This window comes from Lytechinus variegatus, chromosome 12 (genome assembly GCF_018143015.1).
Source record: "Lytechinus variegatus isolate NC3 chromosome 12, Lvar_3.0, whole genome shotgun sequence".
NCBI lineage: Eukaryota > Metazoa > Echinodermata > Echinoidea > Temnopleuroida > Toxopneustidae > Lytechinus > Lytechinus variegatus.
In genome coordinates this window covers 20,820,503-20,841,424 of record NC_054751.1, presented here as the reverse complement: position 1 = coordinate 20,841,424, position 20,922 = coordinate 20,820,503, and the positions used below count along the sequence as shown (strand labels likewise).

The following is a 20,922-nucleotide window of genomic DNA, read 5'->3' as shown; positions in this document are numbered from 1 at the left end:
TGTGGTAATGCGTCGATCATTACAGCCTTCAGTGGCTTTAGTGGCTTAGGCCTATTCAATGTTAGAAAGATATGGAAACTTAGAATTTAAGGGGTTTTGTTTATCAGCGAATAATAAATATTGAACGCGTGGATCAATGTGTATCCAGTAATAAGTCTGTTCTGCCTCCGTAGCTCTTTATTTCCATGGCATGCCGGGATGCTTGTAAACTGTAATGAAAGTTTCGACACAAATATGGCAATCAATAATTACATTTTTCTTCATATTAATATATGAATTAGAACAATCACCATGATAAGTCTTGGATAATCACCCCTATAAAACTAGACAAAAGGACATTACCCATCAAAATAAATGCTATATATCACCGAAAGGAACCATTTTCGTTAAAGACAATAATCTTGGATTCAAAATCATAATCTTGGATTCAAAATCATAACCTTGGATTCAAAATCAACCTCAACTTCAAGTAATTAATAACAACCAAAGACCGTACAACTCAATTGACTTCCTATGCACCAGTAATCATCACTCCAGTGAGCACTCTCTTATATTAGATAATGTTTTCTATTCTGATTGTTTGTTAGACTTGGTCATAAAAATACATAATACCCAACAAGAACTAAACCAACCCTGTGGTAAAAAGGGTATATCCTTAGATTAAAGATACGCTCCCAGTAGCCCTAAACAAACTATTGATTAAATTCAATTCTTTATTTCACTTTCATACAAACCATTGGCGGCGGAAGCCAGAAAATTTAGGGGGAACCACCAAAATTTTTTGACAAGCAAAAAAAAAAGTATTAACCCAAAATTTTAGGGGGCTGCAGGAAACAAAATTGACAAGCAAAAATAAAAAAGGGTATCAACTAAAAATTTAGGGGGATCATCCCCCGCCTCAAATTAAGGGGGGCACACCCCCCCCCCCCCCCCCCCCCCCGCTTCCGCCGCCTATGATTCAAATACAATGCATAGTAATATCAATCAGATGAAAACGAACGGACTTATATCTTAAAAAAGAGCAGTAAAAGATTGAGCAAAAGGAAATGATAACTTCAAGTAGGTACCATGGATACACAATTTCGTCGGCCTTATGCCAAAAGGGCCTTAACCCGATTTTAGGGGTTCTGAATATTTTATAATAAATTTAACACATTTCATGTAAAACTTAATAACTTAACACGTTTATCGAAATTGGCTTCTAAAGCAAAAAAACGACCACAAACTTTTGATTATTAGAGAGGCCAAAACCTTTATAAACGCCATTATCTCGGAATGGCCAAAAGCAGTTAAGGCCCTTTTGGCATAAGGCCGACGATTTTAGCTACAACTAAAACTTGCATATTTTTGGTGAGATGGATCACGTTAGATCCACATTATTGTCGAAGAGAATTAATTAATCCGCGAGATTTCTATATGGCAGCCAAGCCTCGTAAGAGATTGTATATAATAGCTCCATTTAAATCTTTCACGATCAAAACTTGCGTACATGCTAATCTTTACTTTTCTGATCAAAATAATTATAGAAATAAATCCCTTGAAAATCCCGTTGATAGGCTATTAAATTTTTGTAAGAATATGTTTGGCATTTATTAGAACATAGTTATTCCCCTGTACAGCGCGTCCCCCCAAAAAAAAATGTCCCTCTGACATGCCGCTAAATTACTTCAAAAAAATATATTCTCAATGAAATGTATGGAAATAGAAAGCTCATCTCTTGTTTTAACTTTTTATAAAAATTTCATTGGTTTTGAATGCACAGTCTATTATGTAACAGTGGTGCTTGTCAGTCCATTCCAAGTTTGCATGCATGCAGCACTGTTGAGTGTTCTGCACTTTGTAGCGAATCAACCCCCTTTGACCATTCTGCACTGATCTGACCAGGGAAATCTCCATGATCTAACCAGGCTCATCAAATCACAACCCTGAACATGTTCAGAAGGGCAAAAAAAAGTATTTGACAGTTCATTTCATGTTTGATAACGCACAATGATTGAGACAACGGGTTTGTCTGTTTCACGCCTAATCCAACAATAGTGCATATTTGTTTTCATTACTTTTTTAGTTAATAAGCTACTGAGGTCAAGTTAATTCTATGTAACTATTTAAAAGAAAATAAAGTCAAATTCTTCTCTGGTAAAGTTTCTTTCCGCAAAGGGGGGGGGGGTTAACTTGTGGATACCCCTTTATTTTTCAGTTTATTTTATTCATCCAAATTCAATTTTTCTTTCAAGTTGCTGCACTGATCCCCCTTATCAATCATCAAACAAACTTATTTTTGTTTTTGTTTCTTGACCTTCTGAACATGTCCAAGGTAATGATTTGATGAGCCTGGTGGGTGTTTCATAAAGCTGTTTGTAAAGTTACGAACGAGTTTACGCACGACTGGAACGTGTTCTTAGGCCAAAACTCAATAACGATATCACACAGCACAAGAAAGGATCACCAGTCGTGTGTAAAGTCGTTCGTATCTTATGAACAGCTTTATGAAACACCCACCTGGATATAAATTTAGAGAAATGTCCCTTCTCAGATCCTGGATGTAAAAATGGGGGTTAATATGCCATAGACAATGCAAAAATACATCAATGCTGCAAACTTGGAATGGGCTAAAATGCACCACTGTTACAGAACAGTGTGTATTCAAAAATCGCTGAAGCATGACCAATTTTCATAGAAGTTAGATCATGAAATTAGCTTTCTACCCATGAACATTTATTTGAGAATACTACCACATTTTAGAATTAATTCAGCTCCATGTCAGAGGGATATTTTTTGGGACGCGCTGTATTCAGACTTAACTTACAGCGATCTCGGCAATATTCTTCATCATGTCCTTTACGGAGGCACAATCCGTATTCTAAAAATAAAAAGATAAAAATTTATGAAGCCGTGGAAAGGGCATCAACTCAGAACTGAGTAGTTTTCTTCCATAAAAAGATTAGTATGCGCTTATTGGCTATACACAAATATGAATCTATTATATTCATCAAAATTTTGAAAAATATGCATTATCGTGACCAATTGACTTTTGATCTCTCCCTTCATCCCTCCCTCCCTCCATATGCTTGTAACATAAATGCAGTTACCGATTCCTTAAAAACAATTTTGATGAACTATCATAACAGGATTGACTATATATAGGGGTAGGACCTACTATTTTAATAATATATCATAAGATATAATAATAATAATTACATAATTCGATATCACTCAATGTGATACCCTTTAGCGTTCTTTCTTTGTTTCTTTTTTTTCCTCCTCCCCCCCCCCTTAAAAAAGACTTCTCGTGATTTTGATATACCCCTAACTACGCACTTTACACGAAATTTGATGATACTAGTAATTATTGCGTTGCCTACTGAAATTAGACTGATCTCTCGCATCTTCCTGAACGTCTGCCGATTTATCAAGAGCGCCCTCTTCGTTGCTGGACGCTCTGGTGGTGATCATCATCATAGCGACCAGAAGCACAACAATTATGAGTTTTGATGCCATGTTTTATCTGTTGACAAATAAACGGTAGGTATTTGATAAAAACAAATCATAATCAAACTCTGCATGACAATATCATTATCAAGCGTTTGCTTGTAAGACATTCTGTGGGAGCCGGCTTATGGAGAGTGTTACCCCCCCCCCTTCCCCGACTTAATATAGCGTGTTCCATGACTTTTGCTCCGCATCCGGCCCCAACCGGCGACAATAATTATTGCTCCGCTCTAAATTTCATACACTATCGGAGTTACCAACTTAAACGCATAATTAACACTATACAGTGCCCTGAAGCTCTGTGGCATAAACCTCGACACCTGGGAGGAATGAGCCGAGGACCGTTCTTCCGTTAAATTGGCCATTCGTCTGCTACAACTAGACCACCCACCGCATGGTCTACCTAATTCATTCAGTCTAATGTCATTCCGTCCATCAACATTTCGTCTAACAACCATTTGGTCCATTAACCATTTGGTCCAATAATATTATCACTTCGTCTAATCACCATTTCGCCTATGGGCAATTCCACAGGTTGGTCCAAATCATGTAACGTGAGTAACCGACACATTCCAAAGATTTGCCAGGAGCATAATAGAATTTCCCAAGTTTTGTTTTTATACAAAGGATAGTAAGACTGTGTACTTTGTTGTGATAAGGAGATGTTTAGTTTCTATCAATAATAATGGAGTTACAGCTCCAAGTATGAGTCAAGGTGTCTCCAAATGTAACGTGAGTAACCGTGGAATAGCCCCTATGACCATTTGTCTCATAACCAGATGGTCTAATATCCAATTCATTTTCATTCATTATGCACAATTTAACACCTAGTCCAATTAGACCAAATGGTAAGTGGACTCAAGGCAATTGGACCAAGTGGTTATTAGACAGAATGACATTTGACTAAATGAAAGTAGACCATGTGGTGAGTAGACGAACTGATGATAGACTAAATGATAGTACACGAGTTTGCAACGGGACGAATTGGTATTGGGCGAATTGAAAATGAACCGTTCTGTCTGGCGCACCATGATAAGGGCTGGTGTGTCGGGCTACGAGTCAAGACGTGTGGACAAGCAAGATAAAAAACGCCACCATCGAAAACAGTGACATAACTACGGGGGCATGGGGGCACGTCCCTCCCCCCCCCTCGATTGGCCAAAACAACGGGGGGGGAGGAGAAAGAAAGAGAAACGTAATGGGGAAGAATAAATCATTGTATTTTATATCATATTATATTACATGATATTACATCATATTACATAAGAATTTTGTTTTTCATCAATATGAAACATAATTGGTTTAGGGTGTATATAGAGGGCCTATATATGTGTTCATCATTTCTGGTGATCGCATTGTCTGAACAATGAGATATATGTAATCCTGTTGTAATATATCATTCCATGTTCAAGTCAATATACACCAAATATATTTCCTCGCACTTCGGTTTTTATTATTTTATGTATAAATTGTGCTTTTTCATGACTATAAACTTAAAGTGATTGCCCCCTTTTAAGGTCTGAATATCACACATTTCCTGTCCGTGATTACGTTCGCATTAGTGAACTGGCGAGATGTCTGCTCTTCATATAAAAACAAAAATCAGCTCGCGCTTCGCGCTCGCATCATTTGTTTTGTGAAATAAGTATGATCTTATACAGTGAATTCCTACAAACAAGCCTTAGAATTCCACTCCTCAAGTCTGATTTCCAGGAAATTCAGCTTGCGCTTCGGGCTCGATATATTTGATTTGTGAGATATGTATCATGTTCTGGATTAAAATGACTACAAAAAGTGTTTCATGGGTTAGGTGTAATTCTAACAAAATCCGCAAGCGCTTGCATGGCGCTCGCATTAGATGACCATGGTGAGATATGTATGCTCTTCATGAATTCCTTAACAGAAGTCCTTAAAATGTCTCTGATTGGGTTCAATTATATATATTAAAAAAAATCAGCTCGCATTGCTTGTTTTGTGAGAGAGGGGTACGTATCATGGTTACAAAAATTTGCCTATGATATCCCTTTTTTAGGTCTGAATATCCAAAGTTTTCAGCTCGCGCTTTGCGCTCGCATTATTTGATGAGATACATATCCCTTTAATGGCATAGTCCTTGATATGTCCCTATTAGTTCATTATACCTGGTAATTGAGCGCGCTTCGCGCTCAATTAAGTGACTCAACATTTTGCTGGTGCCCCCAATGCCATGACCAAAGGTACGGCACTGATCGAAAAGACAGAACAAGCACTACCGCCTTGCCTGCATGCCCCACTGCCGCTTTTTGCTTGTCCATACTGCAGCAGACTTTTTCGGGCGATGATTGGTTTATTTAGCCATCTTCGAACCCACTGGAACCTTAAACCTAGCATACAACTGTATTGCAATCCTAACCCTACTATCTTAGACGAAATTATTCCCGGAGAAAATGATTGTCACCGGGGCAAATGTCTTGTCACCCTATAGCGGCACTTTTCATCCTATATAGGTGGGAAAATGCAAAAAAACAATAATCTTTTTGTACCCGTCTATTTCAGGAGATTACCTCTTTGCACCATTGGCGGCGGAAGCCAAAAGTTTAAAAGGGACCACCAAAATATTTTGACAAGCAAAAAAAAAAGGTATCAACCAAAAATTCTAGGGTGAACCAGGAAACAAAATTGACAAGCAAAAAAAAGGGTTAACAAAAAAAATTAGGGGGGTCGTCCCCTCCCCCACCTTAAATTTAGGGGGGACACGACCCCCCCCCCCGCTTCTTCCGCCTCTACTTTGCACCCTAAACTTTGCATCGATTAGTTGCATACACACGAGGGACCAAAGAGGTGTAATCATGTTTTATAAGCGTTGTGGCCCAGTGGATAAGTCTTCTGACTTTGAAACAGAGGGTCGTGGGTTCGAATCCCAGCCATGGCGTAATTTCCTTCAGCAAGAAATTTATCCACACTGTGCTGCACTCGACCCAGGTGAGGTGAATGGGTACCCGGCAGGAATAATTCCTTGAATGCATGAGCGCTGAGAGGCAGCTCGAGCTATAAAGCCGGGGTAATAATAATAATAATAACAATGCGCCTCGGAATAGAATATTTCTAGATAGATGGCGCTGTATAAAAGCCTATTATTATTATTATTATCATTATTAAAGACACGCTTGGGGTGCAAGCATAGATAAATGGATGTACCCCTTGCAAAATTATAATGAAAATCACTTACCTCTTCAAGTGTTTTCAGATCTAAAAGAATTATCTACGTCTGCAGTGCATGGATGTTTTCTTCAAATGACTTCTATGTTAGACGACTGCACAAGTCACAACTCTTTTATTCATTTTAAAGACAACCCGTATCTTTATCTCATCATTATACTGTATAACCACATTCATTTCATTTTGAGCCGTATATTGAAAAATGATCAAGAATTTGGAAAAGACGTACCTTGGATATCTTGTGTCATTTGCATAAAAATCCTGTTTCCTTGTGGTGTTATTCTGTGAAGATCATTTTCTTTTATAAAATTTCTCAACCAAGAATCACTCTCAGAACTTCGATATTGTTTTATTTTATTTCATTTAAAGACGTTTTATCAATAACCACATTCATTTAATTTTTGAGCCGAAATAATATGTGACAAAGTTTAAGCCTTTGAAATACATACCTTCATGTCTTCTGTCATTTACATAAAACTCACGTTTTTCATTTTTTTGACGTGTTATCCGGTGAAACTTTTTGTAAATACTTTTCTCAACTACGAATCACTCTCAGAACTTCATCATTGTTTTATTTGATTTCATTTGATGACCTATTATCAATAGCCATATGGCATCCAAATGCTGGTTCAGGGTAATCTACTTTATGAAATTAAATTAATCGAAAATTGTATGCGATGCTACAGAAACAAACAAACAAACAATATAACCATAGAGCGATATCAATACGAGGAGAGAAGAATGACAAAATCGGAAAAAAGATATAAAAGTAAAATAACCACATTCATTTATTTTTTTAAGAAATGAAATATTATGACAAAGATTAAGGCTTTTGAAAAACGCACCTTCATGTCTTCTAGCATTTAGTAAATGCTAGAAGACACATAAAACTCACGTATTTTCCTTTTTTACGTGTTATCCGGTGAAACATCCGGTGAAACATAATTTTCTTTTATAACTTTATAACTAAGAATCACTCTCAGAACTTCAATATTGTTGTTTCATCATGACTTTATTCAAGTGCAAGACAATGCTTACATGTACATAGAGAGGCCAGGTCCACCGTTTCATTCAAAACGAATGGCAGGTCAATACATGGGTTACAAAACAAAACAAAACAAGTAACACATACCAATATAAAAAATTATTTGGAGTAACATAAGTGCAGGATATTAATCAGTTAAAGTTGTCATTGATATCAATATTGAAAATAAACATTTAATCAAATTTCTTAATTAGGATCGGATATATACATAAAATTAATTTATTTTTTGCATTATAATGTTATAATGTATAGCGAATGTAATGAGAGGCATACATATATACAATGGGTGATTTCAAATCCGGTGTTGGCCTTGGTGCTGGTGTTGAAACTTGGATTGCTACCTCTAGCTCCAAAACTTATTTAGAATTTGTAAAACTAATCCAGGTCACATTGACATCTCAACAACTATTGAGTGACTTTCTTGACCATCTTCATTTTACGTTTGGTGTTATAATCATGTAAAAATTGACCTAACACCAACACCGAAATGTCAACACTGAACTTGAAATCACCCAATGGGACGACGATGGTTATTCAGTTCCCACTACGGGGTCGTCTTAATTATCATCATTATTTTTATTAATACGGAGGCTATCAATACATATGTTTTTGTGTATTCAGATTAACTTAATTAGCTTCTGACATAGTTATGAAAGTAATAATAAAAAAGTACATATGGCTTACACCAAAAAAAAATCAAGACTAAGTAAATTATCTTTGGGACGGTTACGGGTCCAAGTAATGGGTCATTAGAGGATCAAAAAGGGTTATAATATTATTGAAAAAAACATGCTTGCTTTTATTTCTTGGCCATTAATTTCAGAATTAAATTACATGTCTAATTATATGGGTGCAATAGGATGATGTCATCTCAGAAACATCTCCGTCAGCTGACTATTTACCCATCAGGAATGGTGTCTTTTGAAGTGCATAGACGTGCATCAATGAGGGAAACTTTTGATTAAAAAACACCTTGGCGAAAACATCACTTTGGAACAATGAATGAAATTGTGTGCTGAACAGGAAAACTCAAGGTTATCTCCTCGAATTGGTAGCTGGTGATCTTTTAAAATAAACTTCCAATTGAAACTGAACATAATTTTGTCTAGAATATACACTATTTCAAAAAATACCAGTAATTTGTCATCATGCAAAAACTGTTCATCGGCCTGGAATTGTTCTGTTCTCAATTATAAGAACATGTTTCGTGAAATATAATAGATGCATTTTCATTTAAGTTTTCTGCGGTTTATTCAGACATCGGAATGTACATGTGTAAGTATATACCTGCAAAATTTCTTTCTTTTTTATGAATATATTGAAATATTTATTCTTTTTTTCTACATAATGCACTACCATCATGTGATAATGCTTTCTGCATATAATCTAACTCATTATACAACTAACTTCATTATATTATTGTGGAGAAAACAATAATCACCAGAAAAGCAAAGAAACGAACTAGTTTTACGTATAAGTTTAGATTGAATAAATCGAGAGAGAAAGAAGTCACTAGAATAGAAGTTCATTGATTTACCTGATATCTTTAAAGTTGATTTTGTTGACATCTTTTCGATAAATCTGAGGAAGAGTCTATAAATCAAACAAAATAAATCAAACCCAAAAAAAGGATAATGAAGAACAGAAGAGGGTGAAGAAGAAAAAAAGAACCAGATTCCTATGCTACGTCACATGTCCAACTGAAAATCCAACTGAACTCATTAAATGATTTGTTTCCTCTATTATGTTTCTGAGATAATTTCAGAACCGGTATTTAATGTCACTGAGTGCCCCATCACAAGGTACGATTATGATTGGTCGTCACAAAGACTTTGCTGAAGTACCAAAATACAATACGGAAAATATGGGATTTTCCTGTCATAATCTTGTTAAATTATTTGAACATGTCGAAGTATGCATGTCATGTAGACTTCTTGGCTATCAGATCTGGGGCGCGTTTCATAAAACTACCAAATTTGCAATAACAGTTTAACCTATTGAAATCATTCGATATGATTGGCTAATAGAAACTGAAGATTCTTTTCTTCCAATATCGACATAAATATGAACTATAAAACTCATTGATATATCGTACAAAACAAAATTACTCTCTAAACAACGAAGAGCTAATTCTGCTCTACAGAGCGTGTATAGTGACTGCACTTCGGAGTGCTGATTTTTCTCGTTCAAATTTGAACTATATAGACCCATACCTTATAGACCCCATCCCCCCCCAAAAAAAGTACGTTGTATAGGACACGTCATGCATGCATTGAAAAGTCCGAGGAAAAGTCCCCTAATCTTTTATTTAACAAAGACAGATGATGGTTATGGACCAATTCAACCTTTTCGATTGGACAAAATAAAACTGTCATGGTTCATTGATCATAGACGAGTACAAATCCACCCAGTATTGAGATGAATTATGTAACGATAAGACCTCAAAACCTCGAAGGATGAATCTGTCTAGAATGCATTATTAGCAAGGACCTACATTATCGGTCAACTTCAGCGACTGTCTGTTGATATATTGTTTCCAAGGCCGGTGAAGCCAATAGTAGGTAAGTTACATATGAACAACTCTCTCTCATCTCAAGACTGAATATGACGGGGAGTATGAAAACCAAAGATTATGCCTAATTAACGTCTGTAGTCTGTGCAAACAGCTCAACATACTTTTTCTAACTTGTATTCTTGGAAATGAACAAGACACCACCACCACGCATGCAGAGCGTTACATGGAGTTATTCGAAATGGGAAGAGCCCAAACAAACAACGACAAAGGAACTGAAGAATCGCCTGAACAATCTTGTTAAGCTTGCTGAGATCCTTTTGTTGACCTGAAGTGGCGTCTCCTCTGTGTAGGCAGTGACCACCAGTGGTCAGTGGCTGTATAATAATTGGGTTTTCTTTGGGTATTATTGTTCACCATACGCAAGTTAGCTCCATGGTGTAGGTAATAAATTTCGATGTGTATAGAGCGGACTATATAGTGTTTAAATGCACCAAGGCCTATATGGAGAATATGACTATAAATCTATAAATCCTTTTCACTCTGACTATATAGGACGGCGAGCGAGCTGAACTTTTAGTTTTGGATTGATTTTGTACACTTATACCAACACCATAGTCAGATCTGGACCACATTGATCTATATTTTGGATGACAGTATCCGACAAACAGTTCATCAAATTGGATGATTTTGGAGTTCGTAATGGAAGTTTTCATGTAGGCCTGTTCGATTTGCATAGACGAGAGTAGGCATATTAGGCACATGCTTATTTGTTAATTAATATATACCGAAACGTTTGAACTGCTCTAGACTTAAAATTTAAAATAGAGTGAAAATGCCTGCATGATCAAAGCATGGACAAATGAAGTATACAAGTATTGTGAAGTCGTGAAAACCCATTACTTTGAAAGAGGACTGATCAGTTATTACAACGGAACAAGAGTGACCACCACTTTGAAAGAGGACTGATCAGTTATTACAACGGAACAAGAGTGACCATGCGTGAAGAAACAACGCATTGCGGAGAAGTTTTGTGCAGAATAAGGGTGAATGTATGGTCTAGAATTCACCTTTTTTAAGACGTCAACCTACCCGCCCTGTACGTCTTCATTGAACTAAGAGTTCAATATCGACCCAAACCTATGCTCTTTCATCGATCGATATGACAGGTGTACTTCACCAAGTTTAACTGTATGTATACCCTGTCCAGTTTGGGACCTAATGATGTTCATGACGTTATAAAAAATGCCAAATGTGGCTTATCTCGTATGCGGATGAGACTTTCATTGCCGTAATCAATCTGAGCTCTGTATTCTACGTAGAACATTGTAGAATAGAAATCAGTGGGTAATTCACACATCAATATCCGGTTGTACACAATGGCGGTAATCAGAGGACAGTTTCAGCAGGAGATGCACAAAGGGAAGTGGCGTGATTCACCGATCTGAAATTTTCCTCCGAGCAACTCGTCAATAATTTGAGTTGCCAGATTTCGTCGTCAAAAAGCGCCACAGCGTCCTCGAGGTGCATATCACATGATTCCCAAACTCTCCACCTCATAAAAGGTTAACGGATTTTTAAGAGAATTCGATCGATTACTTGGATGACATATTAATTCATTAACACCCAGCCCTGTCCTGGAAGCGAGAAGGCCCGAGTGATCATCAGCAAACAAATTATATCGTCATACGGAAGGTAGGATTATGTAACTTGGAAATTGTTGGGACTGTGGATTCCATTAATGACCAGCTACCAAACCACTTTGACGCCATCGATATGGAATCGAATGTGGCCTAATGAGATTGAGGGATGAAAAGGGAAAGTTCTTCAACTACTAATTGTACATATTGCAAGTCTGTGCGACTGTAGTAGAGCTAATAATGTTTGTGGAAGTTCTTACAATGTGAAAGGAGTCTGAAATGGAAGTAATCGTGGATGATTTATCACTTGTACAGTTACCGGCATCGACTTGACGAGGAAGTACAGACAAATTATTAGAAAAACCGACTTTAAGGTAAGATATTTGTTGTAATATTAACAAGTCTAAAGTGACTTATTTCAAAAGCTGGTTATAACTGCCGATTTGTATCTGACCACAGGCCTACATGTATCTGCAACATCGATTGTGATCATGGTGATAGATAATTTGTATAGTACATTGGCCGTTACCAATAAGTAATATTGCAATATATCCCACCAACCAATTTCTCATCTTCGTAATGCGATCGTCAAATAGTGTCAAGAATTTGGTTAGTGAAATACGTATGGTCTGAATGAATTCCTACAAACAAGCCTTAGAATGACCTTCTTCAGGTCTGAATAATATTAAAATTTTCGGCTCGGGCTTCGCGCTCGCAATACTTGATTAGTAAAACTAGTACGAATTAGTAAGAATTCAAAGCCTCTGTATGATATTCCTTGCTCGCTTCGGTCATTTCTTTTGATAAGGGCTGTGTTTATTTTGGAATCAGCTAGGAAAAGAACTCACTATGTTTGATTTTTCATTATTAAGGGAAAAAGTGTAATACTCGGTATTTTATCAAGAAAATGTCTTCTTTTTAATCATGTTTTAGTTATTGCAAAAAAATCAATTTATCTCAGTAGATGTAAATCCTGTAAACCAACAGTATCTAATTGCGTTGATTTGTTAACTAGATCGTATAAAATGGAAAAAATGAAGTTATTCGAAATAACAAAAGGGGTGTCCACGAACGCAGGTGGCGAGACATGATAAAGTGGTTATGTTGAAGTGTCCAAGCCCTCCTGTGTAAGTCAATACATTATTGATTCTTAATCAATTCATAATCGCCACAAATTTGGAATAAATCTTTTTCAAATAAAAAATAAAAAAAATTGAGAGTTCGCCTTCCATAAATTTTATTGATGTCATTTACTTCCATGCAAGGTCCGAGCACTCTAAAAAAATGAAAGGGTATTTATTTATAAGATAAATATTGAATTGATTGAATTCCTGAGTCTACAGGGGTAAGAAACTGGAAGTGGGTATTACAGGCCTCGTATGCCTTTAATCGTTTCTAATCTAAGTAAGTTAGTGAACCTTTTCCGCGGAACATCTGCCTCTACATTTCAAATAGTAATGTACGGCTGACACGAAAGAGGAAAAGGAAAGGGAAAGTAATGTCATCAGAAATTGATTTGGATCAGCACTAAAGAGTATAGGTCTATTAGATAACTTGAAGTAACAATGCTAATTGAATAGACCACTAAATTTGTTCGAATTGTGAGTAGTACTACAGCCTATCCTTTTATGGATTTTATCATTTTCTTCTGAGATGTGATTTTCAACCTCGCAACCGTGTACACAAAGGACGTCATTTCATTCTTCCGCTACATTATTCCAAGACTCTTGTGGAATAAATTCTCAGGTCAAGGTGGGTAACAGAACAGCCCCATAAGTAGGCATGCATATTCAATCAAAGTGTATTTGATTGCTATATCACTTTACGTGATTATCATTTGTTTTGTTTTGTGTTTGCATACAGCTTCGAATCATCAAAGAATGAGGTGTACAGGCTAACAACTCAATTAGCGCGACATCGTCTTTGAAAAAGACATCATCATGGAGACCTTCACAGAAATGTCATCAATATTTGAGAATTGCACCAGCAACTGCACCGATGACAATTACGATCTCTATCCACACTCGTACATCATCGCGACCATCTACCTCTTCACATCCATCCTCGGTATCCTCGGGAATAGTCTCGTCATCATCGGCGTCATCGTCACACCCAAACTCCAGACACCTACCAATGTGTTGATCGTGAACCTGGCCATCGCTGACCTCCTGACGTGCATGATACTTCCGTTTCAGGTGTACGGTATCCTCCATGAAGCAATTGGAGCGAAATTTCCTCGTGTCTGTAGCTTCATAGGGAGTGTGATCTATGTGACGTTCACCTGTAGCGCAGTCACCCTTGTACTGATAGCGATAAATCGATGTTATGTCATTACCAAGAACGTTCACACCACAACGGGTCTTAACACACACAAGAAACAACTATTCCTGGCTGTTCTATCATGGATCCTAGCCTGTTTATACAACTTCATCCCAATTTATGGTTTCCATTTGACAGAGTTTTCCTACTATCCTCCCTATAAACAATGCTTCACAAGTCCGACGGACACGAGCGATATTTATCACAACTTCTTAGCCATTCTAATCGGGTGCCATATTGTCATCATGCTTGGTTGTTACATAAGAATTCTGGTACATGTCCGGCAACAGCGAAAACTCTTTCATATCTTCTTCGGCAGCAGTCGCAGCCAGCAACTCGAGCACCGGCATCACATCAAGCGTCTTAGCCAACGAGAGGTAAAGGTCACCAAGAACCTCTTCAGCGTCGTCGTCGCATTCATCTGCTGTACCATCCCAACTGCAGTGGCCTTTGTGACTCCTGGAGTGCTGCTATCAGGGTTATACACCACCGCTGTCCTTTACTTTAACAATTGTATCAATCCTGTCTTCTACGCCTTCAGACATCCTGTCTTTAAGAAGTTCTTCGAGAGGCTGTTCATGCGCGTCCTCAAGAACTTCCATTGTCCAAAGAAGCTGATTCCTGCAGGAGATAGTCGCTATCTTGCTAAAACCCAGGAAAAGAGCGTTACGATGGCGTGTTTATACGCTGTAAATGTCAGTCAGATAGTCGCTCTTCAAGGTGTATCAGACTCGATAGAGATGCTAGATATGTTATAGTTTAAAGTCTAATGACTTAGGAAGGATACTCTGGGAGATGGAACCAACTGGCATTGGCTTTTAACCGTTCAGTATATTGTTCTCATGATGTGGTGTAGTGATGTGTGCTTGCCAAGTAGAATTAAATCAGTATAACGTAATACGACTCAATAATCAACTCATTCAATCATTGTAGACAGGATAGAGTTGATATAGATTATCAAATTATGTTTCTGTTTATTGTAACTCCCACAGGAACTCGACAGCTCTGGGTAGGGGATGCTATTAAGATAAAAGTATGATGTCTTTGTACCGCGGTCGAGACCCCCATTTTCAGCCTAAATTTTCGTTCCAGAACATCTAGAAAGCTATATAAATCCCTATAGTTTTCCCCGTTCCAGAGACCCTGTGTTTCTCGTACTCGTTCCATTGCGCTACCATAGCCCCTAACATATACGATATGAGTTCCAGAGTTCTTGTAGAACGGAAAACACAATTGTGTCCCCCCTACCTTTAAGGAGAGATTTCCGCCCATGAATATATATAATTTCAATTTCATATTTCATATTCACTCCCATTATTAATCCAAATATCTCCTACATAGGCCAGTTTATAACGTGAGTCAAATCAGTGGATGTTTCTTTCAAAGAATTCGTTCAACATTTTCATAATCAGTAAACTCCGGTACTTGTGATCCGATATATTCCTATATTAATAATGATATTCTTGCCCTGTAATTTTAATGTTTTAAGAACAAAGACTTTGAGTGTGTAAGCGAATATAAACATATACAAGAATATATAAAATTTTTACATTGCGACTTAGAGATTTTCTGAGGTCTCAGTCTGGTCGCGATACTGTGTAAAATACGTCCACACCATACGTTGATAACATGTGACACACATTTTATCACAGTGTGATATACAGAATGATAAATGCGACAAACAACCATGTATAATCAAGGAGTGCTGATAACTCCTTGGTATTACTATTGCGTTTAGTCAATGTAAAAGTTGTAACCCCCGAAGACGACAAGATCACACTCGCATAACATCAAGTTTAGATTCAGGACAAACATTACGTCCACGAACGACTGTGTTGTGATGCACATTAGTATGTTTACATGTTAAATCGATTGCTTTTACTTGTGCCAATAGAGCCTACGAAGTTGATAGTATTGCGTATCTGCATCCTGATGGTATTATGTTACAAAAGCGACGGTGATTATACTTTTACCATGTGATTACATTTAATATTCACGATGGATTGTTTGAGATATTTACTGTCTTTTTTCCATCGTGTTGTTCACACGGTGATCACATTGTGATGGAAACTGTGTACATGTACTTTTTAAAATAAAATTTTATCAGACTGTGTAATATACAAACGAGCATGTATAAACGCTAGACATAATTAGGCGCACTGACTATGATTATACGAAATTAATGATCGACAATATTATTGTATTCGACTCAATATGTGCTCTACATCATAATGTGAGTAAATTGATATATCTGCCCTCCTTAAAGGAAAGTATGAACACATCCTATGAGCTTCTACACAGTAAAAACCAAAAATAAAAAACATGAATACATTTTACACGATTTTAATTGTTTACTATTATATGAACTTGTTAATATTCAAAGAGAGTGCAAATATTTTTTTTTATATCAAAACAACAATACTTCAACCATCAATTCTATTAGCTTAAGGATTATGTATTAGAAATTTAACATTGCTGTTTGAATTTCAATTATTTTATTTGAATTTTTTAACAATACCCGGGGCCCGTATAACAAAACTTATCGTAGAACATTTTTCTACGATTGATTCCATTGACTACAATTAATCGCGAAAATCGCGTATGATCAATCGCTAACCTTTGTGTCACTTCAAGGAGGTTGTATAATGCATTTTACTGTTCATAGATATGCTTACATCAACATTGTTTACAAGGTGTATGGTGTACGTGAAATAATTTATATAAAAGAATAAAATGTGAATTCATTCTGAATTATTTTTTATTGTTTAAATTGATATGTCGTAAATGCACGTCTGCTGGCATTTTTTAAAACCTTTTACCTCCATCAAAATTTGTCATAAACGCCCCCCCCCAAAAAAAAAAAAATTACGATATCCCTGCTTAGAGTGTTTTTGTTTAATAGGGATTTTTGCCGGGACAATTTTCGAGGATGCTTTCAAATCTTTAATGGCCGTCACGCTTTGTACATTTATTACATTTTATCGCATTCCTCTCTAACTTAGATACTTGCATTATATAATTTAAAAAAAGCATAACCACCTTTACTACAACTGTCACAATATGAACCGGTCAATTTGTAGAAACCATTAATATAAAAGCCTTTATTAGTTGCATAACCCCGGAGACTTGGTTTTATTTTCAGTAACTTGAATAAAATCCTTGAGAGGATTGATGAACATAAATTATGTAAAACCAGTGTTGGTAAGGAAGAATAATTGGCCATACACCCTGACAGCAGAAGAGGGACATTGTATCAATTTTACCACTGCAAGACAGTCGACCGTAATGGTGGGTACATAGAACGAGCCACTCCCCCACCCACTTCTCATTTCAGCACCCTTACTTTTGCAAGGTGGCGGGGGGGGGTGGGCTCGTCAAAATAGCCATTCTCAATCTAGAATAACCCACTTTTGATTGACGCAAGTTGTAAATTTTTCGAATCTTTTGTCTCGACACACTCATAAATCAATTCTGACCAGACATTTTTTGAAGAGAGAAATAAAAGTCACAATGCGTACATGGATGATAATACTTTATTTTCATGATATTTAAAAGCATAGCGAAAACAGCATTTCGATGTACTTTAACTATTTTTTCCATTTGAGAGCCACCATCTCACATCACATTTAGAGTACATATACAATTGATATTAAATCTTAAAAAATGAAAGTTTCATATCTTTGTCAGATTGAAAATCAACCCGTCTGCGTCTACATGTTTTTTTTTCAATCATTCAATGAATTCGATTAATCTGTCGGTAGATTTTTCATCCGTGCTGACTCTTCACGTATCGGATGTTCTATTCGCTATTCATCTATTTGCTATTTTCCGGGATTTAAAAACCATATCCACCTTTCCTTATTTGTATTTATACGGCCTACGGAATACAACCTTAAAAGATTGGTCACAATTTTTTTAAAGGTTTTGCTAACGCAAAAAGAAAAGCCAATAAAAAGGAATATCACCTGCTGTGACTATAAGAACATAAATAAATATCTAAAAATTTCATTTCATCAAATTTTATATCACGTCAGTATTGTCGTGGTTCCCTTCATAGTTTCATTGCTTCAATTAAATTGGAGTCAATAAAATCAGTCAAATTTTAAATCATCAATAAAAGGGTTGATAAATGGCAGAACGGATAATATTCATCTCTATAATCCTGACATCACAATCAATCAACATGAATCCAATGAGCATTATGATGTCATACTAGAACAGGCCGCCACCATTCACTTCCGCATTACCAAGTTGCCATAGCCGCACTGATACCAAACCAAAATGGAAAACGATCAAATTGCTCATGGTTATAAATATAATAGTATTCTGTGCATTCATGAAGAGTGTGCAGTAGCGATTTCGTGAATATTTGTGGAATATTTTGTGTAATTATTTTCCCTTTCGATCAAGGAGTAAGATGCTCTAGACTTTTCTAGGTATTAAAAAGGGTTTTACATTGACCTGAATTCGACCTGACCAATGGTTGAAATAATATGAGATAAACCGTAACACCACTTAAGAATTCATCCATTTTATTCCAAATTTAAGAGGCCCTTTTAAAGAATATTTTATTTCATTTATAATCTTTATAAATGACATCCAGAACTCCTCTGAAATATCATCTTATGTCCTTTTTGCAGATGATTCAAATTTACTTTACTCTCATCCTAACCCCGATATTTTAATTAATGTATTGAACACTGAATTGGATAAATTGGTACAATGGATTAGGGCTAACAAATTGACAATTAATGTACAAAAAACGAAATGCATGCTTTTTAGCAATTCTTTGGAACAATTGCCATTTAATATCAAATTGGACAATATAGACATTGATGTTGTTACTACAACAACATTTTTAGGTCTCATAATAGACAACAAATTATCTTGGAAAACACATATTGACTCTATATGTCGTACAATTTCCCGCAATATTGGTGTTATCAACAAAGTTAATTTTTTTCTTCCAACTTCCTCTTTAAAATGCTTTAATCAACATCAATTTTACTATATTTAAATTATGGAGCAATTGTTTGGGGAAACACACACTCAACCTACCTAGATAAAATATTGCTTTTACAAAAGAAGTCGTTGCGTGTTATTTTCAACTTGTCCTGGAGATCTCACACAGACGAGTTGTTTTTAAACAATAACATTCTAAAAATAAAAACACTGTACCAATATAATTTAGGTTAATTCATGTATCAGTTAAATAATAATATGTTACCACCCATATTTCATTCTTCATTTAACAAAAACAAAACCCTTCACAAATATCCCACACGTCAATCCGATGAATTCCATTTACCACTACCCCGGACCATCCTTGCAAAATCAATTTTTACTTTTGAAGGCCCTAGACTCTGGGGAACTATTAATAGTAACATCAAAGAATCTCCAAGCCTTAGTTATTTCAAATATAAGTTCAAAAAAATTCTCCAAGATAACCATTGAATTTAACTCTTCATCACTCAAACTCTTGTATTTTTTTAATCAAACATGTTTATCATGTCACGTACACTTTTACATCTCTTTCGTTTCCCCGTTGATCGGCGAGGTCCGTCTGTGAGTGCTGGAGCTGGATTCTGGAGACCTTTAATCTCTCTTTTTCCTTATTTCCTTTTCTATTTTAATTCCCCCTATTTCCTTTTAATTCAACTGGTTCATGCTCAAGTTGTTATTTAGATTTTTATATGCTAAACAACTGCAAGAATATTTATTAGGAGACTGATCTCTACAAGCTCCGCTTTTTAGCAGCCTCCTCCATTTCCAACCTGATATGCAATAATCTTGAATATATATTTTTTTATCCATTTTATTGTTCGAAATAGACATGAAATGAAATACTCAGAAAATTTGCTTTGCCCATTATTGATCGTGGGCCCGGCAGCCACCGTGCAGCGCCAGATCGACGAGGCTCTATCCCTTTGATTGTTGAACGCCAAACAGGGTATAGCAGCAACTCCCATCTTTTAACGTCTTTTGGTCCCGGTTGTGAGACGGACGCTCTACCAACTAAGCCAACACACCGGTGCAGGAATATTTGAAATATGTTTTGTTATTTATATATGTCAACATGTACAAAAGAAACTGTAATTGTTGAAAATGGAAATAAACGAAATGAATATTTATTGTCTGGAATAGAAATTCCATTTAAAGATTAATTGACTATCAAGATTGTCCACTCATCATGACTATGGTGCATAACTTTCTACTGATCCGACTGTTCAAAATTTCGTCAATTTGTTATAAAGGCACCAAAATCATGACAAGGCAGTTTCGTGATATTTTGATTTGTTTTAGTCACGGCCAGTTGCGGCGTGGTGGTTATGGAGGTGGTGGTGGTGGGGGGGGGGGTGTAGAGACGATCCTCATTCATCGTTTTCTGTCCAAATCCCAAATTACCGACCCCCGGATAGCCAGATATCCAACCATTCTCAAGACTGAACTACAGACTCAGTCAAATTATGGACTTAAGATTTGTCATTTATACCATCATTTGCCATCGTACTAACTGGCAAGAACCATGATCAACTTCTCGCATCACGCCATCAGTTGGCTTGACGCGTAAAGTTGACGATCGATTTACATTACAACTGGTTGAAAATAATTATTCAGTCTTAAGACTGTTTCATGAAATTTATGCTGATAGCGGGGCTGATAGAACGGACATCTGACAAGGGTTGTATCACAGGATTGGGTGCAGACGGTGACCGCTC

General features: G+C 36.5%; 1 protein-coding gene and 1 long non-coding RNA gene across 4 annotated transcripts; one reads left to right on the top strand and one right to left on the bottom strand.

The window, feature by feature from the left end:
* Positions 1-53: 53 nt before the first annotated feature.
* On the bottom strand, positions 54-6,829 carry LOC121424837. Its single transcript, XR_005971435.1, has 4 exons — positions 6,698-6,829; positions 3,363-3,505; positions 2,807-2,860; positions 54-209 (listed from the first exon to the last, which is right to left on the bottom strand). It is a non-coding gene; the product is annotated as an uncharacterized LOC121424837 (long non-coding RNA).
* Positions 6,830-10,160: 3,331 nt separating this feature from the next.
* LOC121424947 (melatonin receptor type 1B-B-like) lies at positions 10,161-15,926 on the top strand. Of its 3 annotated transcripts, none has more exons than XM_041620847.1 (2): positions 10,161-10,293; positions 13,748-15,926. In XM_041620847.1, exon 2 carries the CDS (start codon positions 13,825-13,827, stop codon positions 14,959-14,961), a length of 1,137 nt encoding a protein of 378 aa, XP_041476781.1. In that variant the 5' UTR covers positions 10,161-10,293; positions 13,748-13,824; the 3' UTR covers positions 14,962-15,926. The 3 variants fall into 3 exon arrangements, with proteins under 3 accessions (XP_041476781.1, XP_041476779.1, XP_041476780.1); XM_041620845.1 differs by lacking the exon at positions 10,161-10,293 and adding an exon at positions 11,773-12,258; XM_041620846.1 differs by lacking the exon at positions 10,161-10,293 and adding an exon at positions 11,776-11,939.
* Positions 15,927-20,922: the final 4,996 nt, after the last annotated feature.